At 37.5% G+C, this 22785-nt stretch overlaps 1 protein-coding gene across 2 annotated transcripts in view; it reads left to right on the forward strand.

Moving 5' to 3' along the window:
* Lpin (phosphatidate phosphatase LPIN) overlaps positions 1 to 22785 on the forward strand; it is a 257365-nt gene that overhangs the window by 2542 nt on the left and 232038 nt on the right. For both annotated transcript variants that reach the window (XM_090385615.1, XM_090385616.1), the window contains exon 2: positions 18911 to 19009. In XM_090385615.1, the coding sequence (XP_090241741.1) occupies positions 18911 to 19009 (99 nt within the window). The remainder of the gene's footprint in view (positions 1 to 18910; positions 19010 to 22785) is intronic.

Genomic DNA, 22785 nt, shown 5'->3' on the forward strand with positions numbered 1-22785 from the left:
GCGAAATTTTCACAATGGTTACAGCTAGTTATTTTAATTAAAAAAAAAGTTAATTTTGCGTAGTAGAAAAGTTTTAAATACACGGAAGTACAGTAATCCCTTGATTAGTGTACTTATGCATCTCACAAAAGTGCTGCATGCATTAATCGAACTTAATAACCTATGGAACGTAGTGTAATTGGTTCTGTGACTTTTTTTTTATTTATTCTCAAAAATATGCAGTACTGTATTTTTAAAATTTTTTTTCAACAAATTATAATTAAAAAGCACACTAAAAATTAAACAAAATTAAAAGTTAAAGGAAAATATTCTACTTTTTAAAAAAAAAATTTAGTCAGTGTAGTTTGATGAGCATTCTCTTTCTTCCTCTTATCGTACATCTCTCGATAAGGAATTAAAGCTTCTTCCACTTTTCGACAAATTTGACCTTTGCATTCTACATCGGGGTCAGCATAAGAAAATAAATTTTCTGTTTATACTCCGGGACAACCAAATAATCAGAGGAGTTCACAAGATAGACAGAATACAAGAAACAGCACCATGTAAGCATTGCTGCTTAAAAACTTCATTAGTATGAAAAATCTCATTAAACTCTTTTCGAGTGACCTTTCTTGTGGGTAGGAGTTGCATCACCTTTTGACAATCATTGGCAGCTTCATAGGCTTATTGGGTATCTAAATTTAGGTCACTATTGCTCAGTTCTTTGGAATGGGATTTAATTAATTCTTGAACATTTTGGTTGTCTAACTCATTAAAACCAAGGTCTTTTCCAATGAGTTATTTCTTCAACACCTTCCATTTCTTTTGGAAAGCCTTTAAATTCATTTGCACAGTGAGGAAGAAGATGCTTCCACACGGCTCTCATATTGCTTGATGTAAGTTTAAGCCATGACCGATGAATGTTTTCGGTGGCATCTTTGATGCTATACTTTTTCCAGAATTCTATCAATGAAATTGCATTCTCTTCAGATGTTACTTGAATTGCCTGTTTAAAAGTTCTTCTCAGGTAGTAAACTTTAAAAGTTACATAGGCCCTTGATCCATCGGTTGCAGCAAGGAAGTTGTATTAGGTGGTAAAAATATCACTTTGATATTTTCACACAAGGAATCAAGAGCAATGGGATGACTAGGGGCATTGTCCAAAATTAATAGAGCTTTAAAATCAAGATTATTTTTACTGCAATAATTTTCAACAATTATTATTTTTACTGCAATAATAATTTTGAATGGTCATAGGCTATTCTTGTTGGGCAAAAATAGCCTATGACTATTCTTTGAATAGAGCTTTAGTTATCCACTTTCTTGTTAGATCGCCAAATTATAGGAGTAATCCTTGATTTAAGCCATTAAGAGCACTAGGATTCTGTGTGCGATAAACGAGCATGGGCTTTAATTTTTAAATCTCCTTCAGCATTACCCCCTAATAAAAGTTTAAGCCTATCTTTGACAACTTTATAACCAGGTTGCAATTTTTCTGTTTTAGCCAAGAAAGAAGGCATTTGCTTCCAGAACAATCCAGTTTCATCAATGTTAAATATTTGTTGATCACTACAACCTCCTCCTTCCACAATTTCCTTCAAAGTGTCTGGATATTTTTGAGCTGCCTCTTTATCTGCACTTGCAGCTTCACCTGTGATTAGAACATTATGCAAGCTGGTTCTTTTTTTAAACCTCTCAAACCATCCAGAACTAGCACCAAATTCTTTGTTGTCCTCTTTTTTTATCTTCTGTGGTCTTTTCTTTCAAAGATGAGACGAGACTTAATGCTTTTGATTTAATAATATTGGTACTTAGTGGGATTCGTTTTTAGATACAATCTTAAATCCAAATAGACAACAATTGCTCCATTTCAATCATTGTAAGTCTTCTATTTCAAGTTGTTTGTTTGCATTCATTTGGAACTTGGCGCAACCTTACCCTTTTCTTTGTACTCCTCTGCTTTGCTCAAAATTTCTCGTAGTGTTGATTCACCCATCCCATGGTCCTGTCTTATTTTTACTCTATCACCGCGTTCATGCTTTTTTTTTTTTTATTATTTCTTGTTTTTATTTTAAGGAAATAACTTTTCGACTCTTCTTTATACGATTACTTTTCACTTCACTATTTCTTTTGCTCATAGCTGAGGGTAAATTACATATTAGCTAAACTTGAAGAAAAAACAAAAAAAAAAAAAAAAAAAAAACAAACTTGCAGTTTACAAAGAAAATATTTTCTTTCAATTTTCTTTCAGATTTGAGTTATATGAAATTAAAGCTAAAAAAAAAAACGGACACAGAAATTAAAGCGGTGACTAAAGAAATGCTCAAAAAATATGGACTCTCATTGTAGTTACTGCCTTAATTGAATTTTTGTACCGCACTAATTTATTTTTGGTGTCAAAAAAAGCTTAGCGCATTAATCGAACACACATTAATCAAGGGATTACATTTAATTTTTCAGATGCACAGTGTGAAGGTTAAGTTCCTTCACAAAGTTGGTGCAAAATTAGTCAATAAGAATTAAGGCTGTTGAAAGTATCATGATAGTTGCCAATTGATAATTGTATTAAACTTGGACAAAAGTCCGTAACATTTCTAACGTTTGATCAGCAAAAGATGAAGTAGAAGGGTAGATCAATTAGTAATGCACAACTACTCACACATGCACATGCATAAGGAAGATGGTGGGTTTATGTACGCTTGTATTGTCAATTACCTATTAACACACCTAATAGTTTTCTAGTGTTTTTAGAGCTGAAGATATTGATGGACAGAGTGACAGCCATTTCTAGCAACAGTGTGTGATAGAGTTCCTGTTTAAATTGGGGGATCAGTTGGCCACATTTATCCATCGAAAACCCCTGGTAGGCTATGGGGTGAAATATGGGGCTCTGAATCGAAACAATGTCCAGAGGTGGCTCCACCAGTTTAGGGAAGGTGATTTTGACATCAAGGAAATGCACACGTCTGTCGCAAACAGTGATCAAATCATAAAGCCATAATCTAAAACCAAGAACTCGTTGACCAGTTCATTCAAAATGGCAGGTGTGTAACCACCAGACAGGTGATGGATGCTGTGAAAATGTCAAGGGAAATGTTTTGACCATCATCAACAGACTGGAATACAGAAAAATCTGTTCTTGGTGGGTATCTAAGCTGCTCACACGAGAGATGATAGCTGCGAAGAAAGAGATCTGTGAAGACATTGTGGAGAGGTTTGGTGTTGGTGCTTGAAGTCCTTAGTGCTTTAAAAGTTCTTCCATTATAACTCACAAACCAAATGGCAATCTGTGAAATGGGCACACCTGACATATACACAAAAAGCCAAACTTTCTAAACCATCGATAAAACTTATGGCCACTTTTGTTGAGATCAAAATGGCATAATTTTTATCCATTTCTTGGAAAGTGGAATAACCATCAACAAAGAAACATATTGCTTCTCTGGAAAAGCTTAATTGAGCTCTGAAAACTAACATACCTGAACTGAATTGGCAGGACATCAAGTTTTATCAGGATAACACAGTACAGATGACAATGTCATAGATAGCCCAGCTGGGATGGAACATAATTCCTCACCCACCCTATAGCCCTAACCTCACCTGTTAGATTTTTTTGGTAGACTGAATGCATACCTGCATGGTAAGGTGTTTGAGAGTGATATGGAACTCATTCCTGACATTAAACATTGGTGTTAACATCAGCCTCCTGATTTTACCAAAAGTGCATTCACTGCCTGGAAAGAATGCTGGAGAAAATGCAGTGAGTGTGGTGGTTCTTACATTGAGTGATTTATTTGATAAAGTTGAAAGATTGTATTTTATGTATGTGAAGAAGTATGGTTATCTCAGATAATAAAGATGTTACCGCTAATAGTGTGTTATTTATTGACCCACTCCTGTACTGATCAAATCGTAAAGCCGTAATCTAAGACAGCAGTTCCAAAACTACTGAGATCTACGGACTCTCCCAAAAATCAAAAAAAGTTTGCAGACCATTATATATATATATGACAGATGCACCTGAACACGCAAAGCAGCAGTAAATAATGCAAAAGTATATATATGCATGTAGGAATTTACAGGTCTGATAATAGTGCAAGGATGGAAGTGAAATTTAAACAAAATGCCAGAAACTAATAGGGGAAGGATAGTAGAAATCAGAAAATTTATAGTGGTGAAAAAGGAAAGAATGTGAATATCAAAATCAATTTGCTATACATAAAACGAATAATTTGAGCAGTTCCGGAGGGTCAGTTTTGTGGATCCCCTGGAACTGGTCTGCTGACCAAGGATCCGCAGACCCCAGTTTGAGAAATGCTGATCTAAGATATCCTCAAGGCCTTGTTATTATGCTACTGATAAAGCAATGGGCTCAAAGTAGTGGGAGTGCTATAGATAGGGACACCTCTGTAGCCAGGTGGGCAGGAGTAGCAGTGCATAGCACACGCTTCTTGATTAGACTGGGGTTCGAGCCCGTGACCACCAAATATGGAGGATGTGGAAAGGTCAGGGAATGACCACCGCATATCCCCGGAGCAATATGGCCTTAGTTGTTAATGCTCCTAAAAACTAACTAACTAACTAACAACAACAGCTATAGATAGGAGAAGTGAAGGAACAATTCTCCTATGAATTAATAGTCCACAAGCATTGTACCATTCCATATCTGGAATGATGTGGCTGGGGGGGGGTCTTCATGTGTGTTCGTGCAAAGCATATGAGGGAATTAGGTGGAACTCATGGATGTTTTTAGAGGAACTGGTGGAACTCATCAGTTTTCTCATGGGTGTTTATTAGAGCTTGAAGAACAGTAGATTCCATAGAAGGAATTAAAATGGATGCCCATCAAACTCTCAGCTACTCAACACCAGAGCTTGTGCATCAGACAACACTCACTGTCTCGTGCATCAGACAACACAGCAACAATCTCCAAGGCAGAATGTGCTGGTCACACAGGAGGTAATTATTTTTAGACTATTTTCGGGGAAGCAGGAAATATATTGTACAAAAAAGGATAAGTGGAATAGGACCAGAGTATTCTGCCAGGGGGCAAAAGTAGGTGATGTTTTAGAGAAAATAGCATCTTTTAAGGGCACAAAAGGTGATATTGTTGTACAAAGTGGCACTAATGATATTAACAGTAGGAGATCTGAGGACTTAACAAGTATGGAGCAATGTTGGAAAAAGTCACGAGTTAGGATTAAACTTGAAAGCGTCCGCAATTCTGCCCAGATGCTATAGGAGGGAGTACATGTTGAGAGCTTGCTAGGAGCACAGTAAATGAATTTGACATAGTGATTAAGTCATCAAATGCATACATTGTGGGGATATTGGTGATATGTTGTGACTCAGACATAAAGGATGCAGAATTTGAATATATTGATGCATAATGTTACAGATCTTGCAGCCCTGGAGGTCCCCCAACTCTGCAGTGATATTTTGTGAATCAATACAGACTGTGTAAAGGCCAGAAGTGTAAATTTGTGTAGGGACGAACCCTGCCATTGCTTTTCAGAAAGGGTCCAAAAGAAAAAGAAAAACAAAAGGAAGAAATTTTTTTTTTATTTTTTTATTTTTTATTGGAAATGAGAGAAGGTGATAGATTTGATTCTTGCAGAAAAAGGAGGGGAGAGGTAGAGAGGTGGATGACAGGGAGGCGTCTACCAAGAAATATAATAAGGGATAGAGGGGCATCCCTGCAAGGGCTACCCATCCCTTATGGGGGGTGGGGGCTGTTAACAGCAGTATTGCACTTATGGGTGGTAAAGGCTCACCAGAAGAAAAAGGGAGATGGGGCAGAGCCCTTTGGTGAGGGAATGGGAGAATTATATGCTGCTCGACAAAATTAACAGAACAAAATTTTCTTCATGAATATTTTATTGTGAACAGTGTCGCCGAAGGCGAATGCATGTCAGGATGCCTATTTGATATAATAGGCGTCCTGGCATGCAAATTCAGAGTATCCAATAGAAATCGATTTGCCACCTTACTGATCCACACATTATGAAAATTATTCATGCTTATAAAAAAAGAAGGGTTGTGACCACATTACTTCATTCCTGTTTTTTCTCTTGCTCAGTGGAACAGCCGCATCTCCAGTACTCAGGATGTTAAGTCATTGTCATTTAGATAATTCGTTGAGACTGCGGGGCCCTTGGATGACTTGAAGCCAGCCATTTGCAGGAGGAGGTGGCATGTTGGCTTAATGTGTCACAGTGTCAGCTCGGCACTATGAAAGTAGTTTCAGGAGATAGATACCAATACAAGAAGAGCTGGCCAAGGTTTACAAGGGCTGTGTCAACCAGAACACACTGCGATCTGGCTCTAACAGCAAGATGGAATCCTACGATGACCTGTGATCAACTCTCTTGAGGTTTCTGCAGCCAAGGTTGAAAACATTTCCAACTGGACTGTGATCATCATCATTAGCCATTTTCAATCCACTGCAAGATGAATACCTCTCCAGCAACTTTCCAGTTCCTTCTGTTTTGTGCAATGGCTGTCCATTTACTACCCACAAACTCATGAATTTCATCTGTCCATCTCCATTGTTGTCTTCCAGGTTTTCTTCTAGCTCCTCTTGGGTACCATTCTGTTATTTTCTTAGTCCATCTGTCATCATGTCTTCGAGCTATGTATCCTGCCCAAGACCATTTTAGTTCTTTAGTTTTGATAAGAATGTCCTTTACTTGAGTTTGCTGCCTAATCCATGTATTTCTCTTCTTATCTCTGATTCCCAATATAATTCATTCCATTCTTTGCTGTGTAGTTCTCAGCTTCTCGCCCAAGTTTCGCTTCCATAAGTCATGGTGGGGAGTATACATAGGTTCATTATTTTGTGTTTCAGACAAATTGGGATATTGCTCCTCGGTATGTGATTATATTTCCTGAATGCTATCCATCCAAAATTTACTCTTCTCTTGGCTTCCAGCCATTTATCATTATTACAGCTAATGACTTGTCCAAGATAAGTATATGACTCCACCTTTTCAATTACTGCTCCTTCAATCATTATATCCCTTTCTGTGGCATACTTGTTCATCATTACTTTTGTTTTAGCCATATTCATCTTTAGTCCAAAATCCTTACCAACGGTGCATAACTGATTAAGATTTTCCTCTAATTCTTTGGGATCGTGGCTTATGACCACAATGTCATCTGCAAATCGTAAATGGTTTAGGTACTCTTCGTTCACATTGACTCCTTTCTGCGACCAGTCTAATCTTCTGAAAGCTTCCTCAAGGGCAGTAGTAAACAGCTTCGGAGATATTGTCTCCTTGTCGAACTCCTTTCTCAATTTTAAATTTGTTACTGTGTTTGTCTAGTCTAATAAAGGAGGTAGCGTTCTCATATATTTTCTTCAAAATCATAATATAAGAGGTATCTATGCCTTGTCTTTCCAGTGCCTGAAACATTGCCTTATGCTGTATGGAGTCAAATGCCTTTTCATAATTCACAAATATCAGACATAATGGTGTTTTATATTCATTTGCTTTCTCCATTAGCTGTGATATTACGTGAAGGTGATCCCTAGTTGAGAATCCTGTCCTAAAGCCAGCTTGCTCTTTCGGTTGATTCTCATCAAGTATTCTTTCTAATCTGTTAGTAATGACCCTTGTGAACAACTTGTAGATGTGGGATAACAAGCTAATTGGTCTATAATTTCCAATTTCTGATTTATCTCCTTTCTTATGCAGAAAAACTATGATTACAGTATTCCACTCCTTAGGCGTCACACCTTTTCTAATGCATTTTGTGAAGAGACTTGCCAGTTTGTGTCATATCTCTTCCTCCCAATTTTAACAACTCTACAGTTAAAGTCATCTTCCTCTAGGGCTTTCTGCTTCTTCATTTTCTTTAATGCATGTTCTACCACATCAGAATGGATATCGGGACTATGATAAGAAGGCTTAATTCAAGTGGAATCTACGCAAGGAAGCCAGTGGTTAGTATTCCATTAATCCCAAACCGCTGCACAGCTTGTCAAAACTGGTTGAAAATTTGCCCCTCCAAATGGGGTATGGTTCTGTTCTCTGATGAGTCTCATTTTAGCCTACAAACAGATTCTAGATGTTATTAATCTGGAGACAACGAGGAATGCAGTACCATCCCTTCAACATCAGAGAAAGGGACACGGTTGGGTGTAATAATCATCAATGGCTGCAACTCTCTTCACGTTTTTGATAGGGGTACTATAACTGTACAGAAAACAGAACCTCAAACCATGTACTACTTTTTAGGGGTGCAGTTGGCCCAGATTTTCTTTTCATGCAGGACCAGCACCACTGCACATAGAGCTGTTGTGTAGGATTATCTTTAAACTGAAGATATCCAATAATTGCTAATTCCAGCGCAGTCACCAGATTTAAGAACCATTGAACATGTGTGTGATCCTTGGGTGTTGCATTGCATGTCCAATGGCCAACTCCTATATCAAGCATGGTTCACCGCTGTCAGGCCTGTTTAGCTGTTGGAGGGGGTCATATGTTGTTATTGATGTTGTGATCATATTTTCGAGTATCTTGTATTGACTTCTGTGATATGAATTTTTTTGGTAATTCTTATATAACCCCTGTAAATGTCCCTTATACCTGTCCGAATTTTCTTATCTCATTTCATCGTAATTCTATGGCACACCACCATACCAAATTTTTGTCCTGCTTCATTGCAAGCTGCACAAGTTGCACTGCATCTTCTACTTGTTCTGTTGATTTTGTTTAGCAGTGTATTATAGGCCAGGGTGCACTGTATTGGGGTGGTCACTATCAGTGAATAAACCTACACTGGTCATTCTAGCTGAAGCGAGTGCCAGAATCACATGCCATGCCCTGAAGTGAGTTAGCATGACATGAGTAGTAGAAGGGAGCTTCCGAGGAGAGGGGGGGGCACCTCTCCGCACAAAGTCACAACATACTCTACCACATATCGTACACATGACATACTAGCATACAGACAGTCACTATATATATAAATATTAAATGAGTAATATGGTAGGTAATCATTAATACGCTGACATTAATATATACTGAATTTATGGGCTAGTGCAATTGTGTCCATAATGTATTATATATTGTATTTATATATTATGGGGAAGATTATATTAAGAGATATACCTAGATAGATTTATGGAAAATGCATAAGATAAGATAATATACAAAAGATTTTGTTGTATATAAGGTATACAACAAAACTTATTGTTGTATACCTGCAATTTGGGTGACTTCATCTGGGGTCAACCACCCAAATTAAAAGGAAAAACAACAATAAGAGATTCTTTGTTTCTGTAATGATCAATATGCACTAAGGCAAAATCAATTTTGAGATAGGACTGGCAATAATGAGACATATGGCAGAGAAGAAAAATGCATGGGATACATACAAATTAATGGGTGACATGGAAGCCTATGATAGATATAAGTTGGTCTGTAACCAAGTCACAAAGGAGATTAGGCAGGCAAAGGCAGATTATGAGAAATCCTTGGCAAAGGACGCAAAGAAAAACAGAAAAGAGTTCTTTACCTATTTAAACTCAAGAAGGAAAGGGATGAATCAGATTGGTCCACTGGATGTTGATGGTTCAACAGTTGAGGATCCTGCTCAGGTGGCTAACAATCTAAATGAGTATTTTGCATCTACATTCACACATGAGGAGTTATTCAGGAAGGGGAATGTCGTAGGTGAAGTAAACATTGGCAGTGAGCTAGATTATTTTCTAATAACTGAGAGGAAAGTGGAGGAGAAATTGCTGAGGATAAACATAAAAAAGGCACCAGGGGTGGATGGGATCTATCCAGTTATATTAAAGGAGGCAGCAAAGGAAGTAAGCAAACCCCTAGCCATAATTATGAGAGCTTCTTTGGACTCAGGGGAGGTACCCATGGACTGGAGATGTGCAAATGTAACCCCAATTCACAAAGGAGGATCAAAGGCTGACACAAGTAATTATAGACCTGTTAGTTTAACTTCGGTTCCAGGAAAATTAATGGAGGCACTGGTTAAAGAAGCACTGCAGGATCATCTGGACAAGAATTCAGTTATAGCTCAGACACAGCATGGTTTTGTTAAGGGCAGGTCTTGTCTGACCAATTTGATTGGATACTATGATGTAGTCACAAAAGAACTGGATGCAGGGAATAACTTTGATATTATATATTTGGATCTTAGAAAGGCTTTTGATACTGTTGCGCATGGAAGACTGCTGCACAAATTGGAGAAGTGTGGCATTGGAGGCAAATTGCTGCTATGGATAAAGGGATGGTTGAGTGGCAGAAGACAGAGTGGTAATCAATGGACACTGCTCAACGTGGACTAATGTTATTAGTGGAGTTCCTCAGGGTTCAGTGTTGGGTCCATTGTTGTTTTCTGTATTTATAAATGATATTGATGATGGTGTATCAGGCTTAATGTCCAAGTTTGCAGACGATACCAAGGTTGGCAGGGTTGTTAAGGACACTACTGATACTATGCTGCTGCAACAGGATCTGGAAAGGTTGAGCAGATGGGCTGAGAGGTGGCAAATGAAGTTTAACATTGACAAATGTAAAGTACTACATATGGGAAACAGTAACCCCAGATCAACGTATCAACTCTGTGGTACTACGCTGACAGTGGTAGAGAATGAAAAGGACCTGGGGGTAATTGTGCAGGCAGATATGAAGTTCTCTGAGCAGTGCAGACGAGCTGCAAGAGTAGCTCATGGTGTCTTGTCAATGATATACAGGAATTTTTCTAGCAGGGATAAGGATGTGATTATTCCCTTGTATAAGGCATTGGTCAGGCCACACCTTGAGTACTGTATACAGGTCTGGAGGCCTCATTTCAAGAAGGATGTAGAGCTGCTCGAACGAGTACAGAGAAGGGCAACAAGATTAGTGAATGGAACAAAGGGTTGCTCTTACGAAGAAAGGCTTAAGTTTTGCAAATTACAGAGCCTGGAGACTAGGCATCGGCGAGGTGATCTGATAGAGGTGTATAAGGCTTTGAATGGCTTGAGCATGCTCAGTGCCGATGGGATTCTTCCTCTTGCTCAGAATAATCACCTGAGAGGGCATAAATTCAAATTGAGGAAGGACGGATGTCGGATAGATGTGCAGAAATTTGCCTTTAGCCAGCGGGCAGTTGGTTTGTGGAATAGACTCCCATCGCTTGTTGTTGAAGTTGATAGCCTAAATAAATTTAAGGCTCAGCTGGACAGGTATTTCGAACGAACGGAGGGGTGAAATGGGAGTAGTGGTTGTTTTTTTTTTTTTTTTTTTTTGGCTGATGCTGAATAAGCATGCTTTCTTGCATCATATGCCTATACTAATGCTAATAATATAAATTAGTATAATATAACATATAATAGAATTTAGAGATTATATAATTTTGAATGATATGAAACAAATTCCACAAAAAATATCCCACAAAAAATAAAAGAAAGTGATAATACTAATGCGAAAAAGATCAGTTTGGAATCTCATATCTGAGTTCTCATCCTTACATTCAACCCCATGGTCTCCAAATTCCATCAAGCAGGCTACTTAAACTGCTCGGTAATAATGTACATTTCAAATTCACTGAGGGTTTTAAGTTCCAAAAGTAAGGCCACTCTTAAACAGCCTGTCCTGGCAGCCCTTCCTGTGCTTGATATGGTGCCAAAGATCACAAGAGCAAGGAATGTGCAACTTCAAAGACAATTTGTACAAATTGCCAAGGAAAGCACCCTGCGTACTTTCGAGTATGCTAGTGGTGAAAGGAAGAAAAAAAATTCAAAAACTGAAAACAGAGCTGAATATCTCTTATTAAGAGGCCAGAAAATGCATCCAACTTATAAATTATGGCAAGCCATCATACATCTGCGAAGTGTACTACCGGAACACACAGATGACCATACTCCCATCAGAATCATTTACTTCTGTTGCCATTCCCTTTTCTATTACCAAGTTTGTTGAAACCAAGTTAAAAGAACAAATTGAATGCTACACCTATATCCATACCTCCTACATTACCAAAAAAGTGAGTAAGAAAGAAAAGCAGTCAGAACCACTCCAATCTCAACCACAAGAACAAATGGATGTAGAGGGGGAGGCAACAGAAGACTCAGTCTTGGAACTTCTTGGAGGAAGAAATAGACACAGACAGTATCCATATTTCCCTAAAAATAGATAAATCCAGAACCGAGAAAAACAAGCTCCTAATAGCAAATATAAATGCCACATTCAAATTCTTACAATGGATTTGCTGTGGATTCTGTTGAAATAGTCCTCCTGCTTAAGCATGAGCAACCTGCTTTTGATTACAGGAGATGTATTTAAAGGTAAATGAGAGGACCCTTACTTATATAATTGTTCAATTATTTGCAAAGACAGCTGGAGATTGACTTGCAAATAGTCCATCCCTAGCTCTGTCTTTGTGGGTAACCACAGAACGACATTCACCAGCAGACCTTGATGATCTCGTTGAGCAATTGCCATCCATTTTTCTATTACTAGGATATTTCAATGGGCATAATACCCTGTGTGGTAATGCTGACAGCAGTGGAAGAGATCAGACTATTGAATATATACACAAAAACAATGATCTGGCCCTTCTAAATTATAATATTGTAGTTGATTTCTCTGTATACTTCCCTTCTCTCCTCCCTGTGTGTACATGAAAGGTTGAAGACAACCTTTATGGAAGTGATTACTTCCCCGTGATACCACTCTTTGCTGTGGGAGACCATGCAACCCGAGGATACTATGGTGGGAGATTAAACACACTGCCTGGAATGTCTTCAAACATCTAGCAGTGTTTAATACCACTGCAGTCAGCAATAAGTCGATCAATGATGCAGTTAAGTACATCGCAGAAAGTATTGTCAAAGTAGTGACAATTAAAAAATTCTGAAGACGTAACTTGGTTTCCTCTATTTCCAAAATATTGTGGAATGCAGAATGCACAGCAACCAGAAAGGCTCAAAACAAGCGTGGGGATATTTCATTGTTATCCCATATGTATAATCTAAATAGCCTTCAAATGTGCACGTGCCAAAGCATGTTAATTTCAGATGACAGAGTCAGAAGGAATCTTCGATCTGCTTCACATCTTCCATCACCCAGGCCATGACACTTAAACTCATTTGGGATAAAGTCCAGAAAATGAAGGGCGCACACATATCACAATCTACATCAACCTTAGAACATGGATGTGTAATTGCAAACCCAAATGCACTTGTAAACTATGAATGTTTGATAAAGTGTCTGCTGAAACATCTTACCCTCCAAAGTTTCTAGCTCTCAAGCAAAAAGCCGAAAAGGAGCATTTGAAGTGTCTTCAAATAACTGTGAGGCATACAGCCAGCCATTTCACAGAATGTAAAATGAAAGCAGCACCATCTGTAATGTTTCCAGTTGAGTGCCTTCTGGCTAGTGATATCCATTATGAGATGATTAAACATCTGATCACAATTCCCACATCAGTACATTGTGATCATTGTCACAATGTACTGATGTGGAAATTACTTAAAGATGTAACTACCATCAAGGCTAAAGGGAAGGGCTTTTGCTTTCATAAAGATGACTACAGGGGTCTCAGACGGTTTTTAAATTCTGTACAGTGCGATCAACCGATGATGTTACCAATGTTGAATTCTAAGTGGGAAGCCTTCAGGGATTTGATTTTGGAGGCTATTAGTCTTTTCATTCCAACTAAGAAATACTGTTCAAGGTTTAGGCCTAAATGGATGTCAGATGAATTGAGGCTCATGGCAGAGAAGAAAAATGTATGGAATGTATATAAAGTATCAGGTGACATAGAAGCCTATGGCAGATATAAGCTAGTGTGTAATCAAGTCACGAAGGAGGTTAGGCAGGCGAAGGCAGATTACGAGAAATCTTTGGCAAAGAATGCAAAGAAGAACAGCAAAGAGTTCTTTACTTATGTAAACTCTAGAAGGAAAGGGATGAATCAGATTAGACCACTTAACATAAGTGGATTAACTATTTGATGATCATGCTCAGGTAGCTGATAAACTGAATGGGTATTTTGCATCTACATTCACACATGAGGAGTTATTCAATTAGGGGAGTGCCAGAACTTAATCAAACTCTAACAAGGAGCTAAGTGATTTTGTAATAACTGAGAGCAAAGTGGAGGAGAAATTGTTGAAGTTAAACATAAAAAAGGCATCTGGTGGTGGACAGGATCTATCCAGTTATATTAAAGGAGGCAGCAAAGGAAGTAAGCAAACCCTTAGCCATAATAATGAGAGCTTCTTTGGACTCAGCGGAGGTCCCCATGGACTGGAGGTGTGAAAATGTATCACCAGTTCACAAAGGGGGTTCAAAAGGTGACACAAGTAACTATAGACCTGTTAGTTTAACTTGTGTTCTGAGGAAAATAATGGAATCACTGGTTAAAGAAGCATTGCAGACAAGACTAGATCATCTAGACAAGACTGTAATAATAGTTGACACAGCATGGGTTTGTTAAAGGGCGGTCTTATCTGACCAGTTTGATTGGATACTATGATGTGGTTACAGAGGAACTGAGTGTCAAAAAAAATTTTGGTATTATGTACTTGGATTTTAGGAAAGCTTTTGATTCTGTTGCACATGGAAGACTGCTGTACAAATTGGAGAGGTATGGCATTAAGGGTAAGTTGCTACAATGGATAAAGGGATGGTTGAGTGGGAGATGACAGAGTGGTAATCAATGGACACTGCTCTTCGTGGACAAATGGTATTAGTGGAGTTCCCGAGGGTTTGGTGCTGGGCCCATTGTTGTTTTGTATATTTATCAATGATATTGATGAAGGTGTATCAGGCTTAATGTCCAAGTTTGCAGTTGATACAAAGGTTGGCAGGGTTGTTAACGACAATAAAGACAGCATGCTATTCAAATTTGGATCTAGATAAGTTGGGCAAATGGGCTGAGAAGTGGCAACTGAAGTTTAACATTGACAGATGCAAAATACTGCATATGGGTAGCAATAACCCAAGAGAAATGTACTAACTGTGTGGTACTACACTCAGGGAAGTGGAAAGTGAAAAAAGACATGGGGGTAATTTTGTAGTCAAATATGAAGTTTGCTGAGCAGTGCAGACAGGCTGCCAGGCCAGGTCAGGTCATGGAGCCTTGTCATTGATATATAGGAATTTTGCTGGACAGTGCAGACAGGCTGCCAGGCCAGGTCAGGTCATGGAGCCTTGTCATTGATATATAGGAATTTACAAGGCAATGGTCAGGTTACACCTAGAGTACTGTGTACAGATCTGGAGACCTCATTTTAGGAAGGATGTAGAGTTGCTAGAACAAGTACAAAGAAGGGTAACAAAGGGGGAGTGCTCTTACCAAAAAAGGCTTAAGTTTTGCAAATTACAGTGCCTGGTGAGTAGGCACCTGCGAGGCGATCTGATTGAGGTGTATAAGGCCTTGAATGGGATGAGCAAGTTGAATGCTGATGAGATTCTTCCTCTTGCTCAGATTAAGAACTTGAGGGGGCATAGATTCAAATTGAGGAAAGACAGTTGTAGAATAGATGTGCGGAAATTTGCCTTTAGCCAGTGAGTACTTGATTGGTAGAACAGACTTCCGTCTTTTGTTGTGGAAGTTGATAGTTTAAATAAATTTAAGGCTGAGCTGGATAGGCATTTGGAATGAATGGAAGGGTTTTTTTTTTTTGGCTGATGCTGCATAAGCTTGCTTTCATGCATCGTATGCCTCTATTAATGCTAATCTTTCATCTGAATCTATGGATAGGCTGCTCTGACAACAGACTTTATCTCGAAGAGCAATTTCCAGACTCCCGGCCCAAGGCAATCATAACTGCCTTTCCCAAACCAGGAAGAGATCCAAAAAAAAAAAAAAAAACCCCCAAATAATTATTGTCCTATAGCTCTGACAAGCTACAAGCAAGATCCTGTAAAGAATGGTCAGTGCTTGACTTATGTGGTATTTTGAAGCTAACGGCATCCATTCCAGGACACTGTGGCATCTGAAGAAAGAGGTAAACACTCAACTTGACTGGAAACATCTATTCATGATGCTTTCCTGAAAGGAGTACAAGATGTCTGTTTTCTTTGATATGGAAAAAGCATATTACCTAGCTTGAATTTTCAGAATTTTAAAAGTTATTGAAAACCTTGGTGTTAGGGGTCATTTTCCGTTTTTTATTTTATTTATTTATTTATTTTTATTTTTTTTTTTTGTCAAACCATTTTGGGGTTGTCCAGTTTTTCTCTTGACCTTTTCATATAAGTGTTACACTTTTTTCTATCAATGTTAATTCTATTACTGAACAGCTTCCTCCAGCATTGAAAAGTGTCCTGTTTGTTGATGATTTCAGTATTTTCTTTTAGTCATGTAATATGAGGTAATCAAAAGGTATTGTGACAAGACATTGACAATCTCCCTTCCTGGACAATGGCTAATGGTTTCAGGATCTCATCTCAGAAGACTGTCTGCATACATATTTGTTGCAAGCAGAACCTTCGCCATGAACAGAACTAAAGCTAGGACAAAACATTCCAGTAGCACCTGAGATAGAATTCTTGGGGCTTGTATTTGATAATGGGTTGACATTCTTACCACATAACTGTCAATTGTGGACAAAGTGTGCAAGGGATTGAACTTGCACATAGCAAGTTCAATTACTATGCTATGTGCAGCAGTAATTAGGGAGCAGACTGGGAGCTTAATATCATGGTAGACAGTGATGTCCAGTCACCAAGGCAACTCATTCCACCCTAACATGCTCACTTTCCACCTTGCAACCTCTCCATTAATTAGTATTAGTAGTGACAAATGATGCAAGAAAGCAAGCTTAGATGCCATCCTATTTCACCTATCCATTAGTTTGTCCAGTTCTTCCTTGAATTTATTCAAACTATCCACTTCCACAACAAAGGATGGAAGCTTGTTCCATCAATCAACTACCCATTGACTGAAGGCAAAGTTATGCACATCTGTTTTGCAACCATCCATCCTCAATTTGAATTTATGTTCCCTCATGTGCATAGTTTGAGGAAGAATCCCATCAGCAGTGAGTTTTCTCAAGCCATTCAAAGCTCATCTAAGTCAGATCACCTTGCAGTTGTCTAGTCTCCAGATGCTGAAATTTGCAGAACTGAAGTCTTTCTTGGTAAGAGCATCCTTTTGTTTTCCCTCATCAGTCTCGTGGGGGAAACGGCTATCACTTCACTATCTGTCTACCTATAACTCTGTGCTGCCCATCGAACTTCCTGCTTTGATTATCTGCCTGTCTTCACTGATGACTCGAAATCAGAATATGGAATCCATTTCAGTCTTTCCAAATAGTATGGTATCTGAAAAGATTCCCCATGATTGCAGTTATATACTGCAGAGTTCTGTGCTATAGAGCTAGCCTTGGGCTACATTAAGACTAATAATTATCAAAGGTGTATGGTATACATGGATTCTTTAAGTGTATTATGGGTTTTATTAATGATGGTCATAATCCATTCCTGTTCAGGGTTCAGCAGAAGTTGTATTCTCTTTACAAATCTACATTTGACATCCCCATCTGTTGAATCTCAAACCACACTGGGATCAGGGTAATGATCTGTCAGATGCTGCAGCCAGATTAGCATAGTCCCAAAGCAATCGCAGCTTACCGGTCCTTTATACAGACTACAGGCAAGTAATAAGAAATATGTTACATTGCCATTGGCAACAATTATGGCGCAGACAGGTCAAAAACAAGTTGTATCCAATTAAACCTGTAATCCAAACATGGCAGTCTAGTCTGTGCAAGAACCATAGAGAGGAAGTTGGTTTTGCTTGTCTTCACATAGGACATAGTCATTTTACACATTCATTCCTGCCAAGGCAGATGACTTCCTGTGTGTGTGTGTGTGTGTGTGTGTGTGTGTGTGTGTGTGTGTGTGTGTGTGTGAGTGAGTGAGTGAGTGAGTGACATTTTTAACTATATGAAAAATTTTTCCAAGTGTTCAAGTTATAGACATGAGTGTGTTTTATATTTTACTGCTTTTAGTGATCTGACTGAGCCCTTATGCACTCAGTCAGATTTTATCTGACAGTGACCATATGTCAGCCATTTTTAGTTATTTAAAATCATTAAACCATTTCACTCTTATTTAAATTATAACTTATGCCTTTTTTACATATTTTTATTTGTTATACAATTTGACATAGTGACCCAATTGGCTAGGTCATTGAAGTCTTAACTATTATCATTTATATAACCTTGTTGCGCCTCCATAGCCAGGTGGGCAGGAGCAGCAGTGCATAGCACACACTTCTTGATTAGACCGGGGTTCGAGCCTGTGACCACCAAATACGGAGGATGCGGAAAGGTCAGCGAATGAGCACCGCATATCCCCAGAGCAATATGGCCTTGGTTGCTAATGCTCCTAAAAGACCAAATAACATAAAATATAACCTTGTTTCGGCACATTATAGCTTAAGTTGTTAATGCCCCATTAAACCCCAAACCAACTAACCAGCATATACCTGCCTCCACTTCTTTTATGTCTCTTTCCTGTACACATTGTACTTAATCATATTCAAATTCTGTATATTCTATATCAGAAATTCCTTGTGTTTCTGATATTACTGTTATTTCAGCATTTGTCATTACTTATTCATCAATTTAGTATTGAATGTTAAAAAAAAACCATAAACAAAGCATAAAATAATCAGTTAAAACATGATCAATGCTAGTATCCATTGTATAGTTTATAAGTTCATTCCAACAAAGAAATAATGACAGCTTTAACAATGCAAATTTAAGTGTAGAAGTTTCTTTCATGCTTGAACTCTTTCATAAATATTCTTTTATTTATATACACATACCAAATTTCTTCATTACAATGTTTGAAATTCAGTTTAAGTTTTTTTCTGTGCATTCTTATACTCTTTTATTATTGTGTTATTGGGCATTATGCTTGACCTTAAATGATACCTGAGGTGATGATAAGTTCTTTTCTAGGTGGATATTGAGATAAATGGAGAACCAGTAAATATTCAGATGAAACTTGGAGATTCTGGGGAAGCATTCTTTGTACAAGAAGTGGAAGAAGAAGATAAGGTAATTTATGCACAAAATCTGTAAAGTTCCTTTTATGTTGAAATAACATATTTAAAGTGAAACATTTTAAATTCATTTTTATATCTAGGATGGCCCAAAAGTCAGGGGACACTTGAAATTAAGTATGTAGTAAAAATCACATTTATATCATGTAAATAATTTTAACAATTAGTTTATGAAGAATTTATAACCAAGAGGAAGCACTAAATTGCCCTGAATTTGTTAAATGATGTTTTAAGATTTTTGCTAGATCCTGTCATTCCAATTAATAGCCAAAAACAGTTCAACAGTTCCTTACTCTTGATTAAGTAAGTGTGATGACTAATTAGTAAGGAGCTTTTTTCAACTTGTTTATTGATCCAGCAGGAATATGGAAATATCACTTTTTATCAAATTTAATGTGTTTGGAACTTGTAGTAGGTTATAAGAACATGATAAAATAATTTTGAAAATTACTCATGTGGTACAAGAATTTTATTATGTACTTAATCTCATGGGTAATTACCATGTGACATCCTTCCCAAAATTACACACTTGAAGTTTTTATTTTATTTCATTTCATTTAAAAATGTGTACTTGCCAGGTTATTATGCATTTTGCTTTTTGGCAAGATGTATTGTCTTTAATAAATTTTGGCCGTTGCAGAAAGTACAGCACTGTGTACAACAGTGGTTATGAAACTTTAGTGATATAAGGAATCTCTTTTAGTGAGCTAATTTTTCTGTGCACCCACTTAAGCTTAAGAAAATTGTTTGTATATGGTAAACTCTTTTTGGGACCTCCTGGAGTATCTCTGAGGAATTTTAGGGGATCACTGGATCACAGTTTGGGATATGCTAGTGTAAAATGGTAAGATAAAATTTGAGTACAGTAAGACAATTCATTTATTCTCTCATTTACAAAAATCACCATTCCAGTGCCAACCATGAAATGCATCTCCACACCATACTTCACAATACAGTTCATAGAAGTATTCTCCTCTCTTTCACCATATCTCAATTCTTTCATCATACAGAAACAGCAGATACAAGTAAAAGATCAGAAAACTGGCAGCCTCAGGCCTTCGCAATTGCTACTTCTGGTTTTGGACAATAACTATGAAACACTATTTACCAGGGAAAAAATGAATGCTACATAGTTAAGGTAAATTCTTAGAAAGGTACATTATCGTTACCCCTATACTAAGATACCACAGCATTCAATTAAAATAAAACCATAAAATAAAAATAAAATGCAAAGCGATGCACACCCTCAGTAGTGCAAACACATGATTCCCTGCCCAAAGAGATGGACCCCCACAACCATTGAAGCATGAGTGCCATATACCTATAAAAAAAAAAACCCAAAGACAGGGAACTCACATGCACCACCTTTTGAAGGGAATAAGTGCTTGTAAACTCCAAAAAGGATTTTGTATTTCAGTTGTTGACTGCTATTAGCCAAATGACAGCAAATGTCCCTATATGATCACGAACAAACTCAAATCATAAACGTTCACAATGACTGCATGATCCTACACCAATGTTATAAACTTTTATTAAATAAAATAAAATAAATTACAGTTAAGATAATAATAATGAAATAAAATAAGTAAAATGAATAGTACAATTACACCAGATAAAACTGATAAAATAAGATACCTGTATGTACAATAAAAATAAAATAAAACAGTGTAGATAAAACACCGGATAAAAGCAATAAAACACCGAATCTTTGAGGCATCTGCCTCCTTTTTCAACAGCGAAGCTTAACATACAGTACATCCTTAAATATCAGCAGGCTCATGGTTCACAGCATGTGTTTCTACATGAGCATTGGCAGATTATTCTACATATGTGCATTGGAACCAGAAATGGTTCCAGTGCACATTGGGAGCATGCCAGGCAGAACCGTTCATCACGTCCAAGAACCAAAGCTTCGAAGAGGGGATGAATGCAGACTCCCGTCTCTATTAATAGTATTACTCTCAGGGGAGCAAATTCGCAAACTCGCGAGCCACTTGCGGTCCCAAAATCTGTGTGACCGGTCGATGATAACAGTTTCATCAGGAGAGATTTGATGGTTCTCCTGCCAAAAATGCTCCGCCACAACAGATCTCCCATAATCCGCGGTCTTTATCACACTGATATGCTCCTCCATATGATCTTTAAACCAACGCTTTGTTTCACCAACATAATGTTCCCCGCATACTGGGCATTTTATCTCATATACGACCCCACTTACACATTCCATTCAAATCATAAAGTATGCTATGGCCACTGTATAGATTAAATAAGGAAACCTAACTTTATTCTATAGTGCTTTCCAAAGCTTCTTGTCCAAATGGTAATTCAACATTCTGGTTATATTGCTGAAGCGATTGGCCAAAACTTCTGTCCATCTATACTCCCACCTCCATTAAAATCTTATGGTTCAGTTGCATCCTCAGCTAAAGATAAATCATCTGCTTTTTTTCTCACTCTTTTGTTGATTATCTTGTTAAATTGCCTCCTGCCATACCAAGCATACTACACTCAATGCCTCCCATGGTCTTCTGACAGAAGGACATTTGAAAAATTCTGAGCAATCTTTGATGCCAAGAAAGCTCCAGGTTGTGATTTGTATTTGAAAATATTGAGTAGTGAATTTTTTTTTTTTTTTACTTGACAATTTTTATTTCCCTTCGTTTTTGTTTGTTGTTTTCTACTCTATCAGAAGCTTATTTTGCATCTTTACTTAAGTTAAAACCAAGGTGTGGAGAATTGCATAAATTTTAAATAAATAATGTGCATTTCCATTGGTGGTGGTTTTTTTATTTTTATTTTTTTATTATTGAAGTACATGTTTATAATACTGAAGTGCCTTCACAAAATGAGATTGATGCTATTAGTAGCAGATTAACATACACACTGGGACTAACCTTTTCCTGTACAGTAATTTTCTATAGCTCCTGTGAGCCTTTACCCTAAATTCATTGAGGATTCATCAGATATTAAAAACCTTCAAATAAGGAAACCACTGTGGAGCAGTGATCATAATGTATTAATGAGTGATCTGTCTGAATAAGTGTGTCAAAGGAAAGGGGAAGGGTTTCTGTTTTCACAGGAGGATTGCAATGGTCTTCATTTCTCAAGCCATTTTCAGTGAGACTATATGGTATTTTAACAAATACAAATGCCAAATGAAGAATGTTCAAGGAAATTATCCTTGACGTTACTAAACTTTTTATACCAACAAAAAAGGTATTATTCGAGGTGTTTACCAAAAGTGGACATCAGAAGAACTGATGTGGTTAATGACAAAGGAGAAGGATGTATGAGATAATTATAAATTGGTCAGTTCTCAGAGTGGGGGATGGGAAACATGAAAAGAGGATTATATGAAGTTTTCAGCCAGGTCTTACTATTTCTAATACAGTAAAGCATCGTTTTTAACAAACTGTATATTGGGAATAAGGCCTGTGTGCTAAAGCTAGTTGTACATTAAACTCAAAAGAAATGTGAAAAATGTCTTACTATAAAATAAAAAATAAAATAAATGTCATAATGGAAATTTAATGTGTGGAGTAGAATAGCTTAAAATTTTGCTATGTTGTATAGTGGCAGTGGAAACTTAAGAGCCAGGAAAATCCTGGCTCTCTATCACTTGCTTTATTGTGAAAATATTTTAATTGATGATAAATAATGAATGGGTTGAGCATGCTGAATTCTGATGGGATCCTTCCACTTGTTCAGATTACGAACCTAAGGGGACATAAATTCAAATTAAGAAAGGACAGGTGTAGAATAGATGTGCGG

Source organism: Mastigoproctus giganteus, chromosome 12 (assembly GCF_048544385.1).
Source record: "Mastigoproctus giganteus isolate SK-2022 chromosome 12, ASM4854438v1, whole genome shotgun sequence".
NCBI lineage: Eukaryota > Metazoa > Arthropoda > Arachnida > Uropygi > Thelyphonidae > Mastigoproctus > Mastigoproctus giganteus.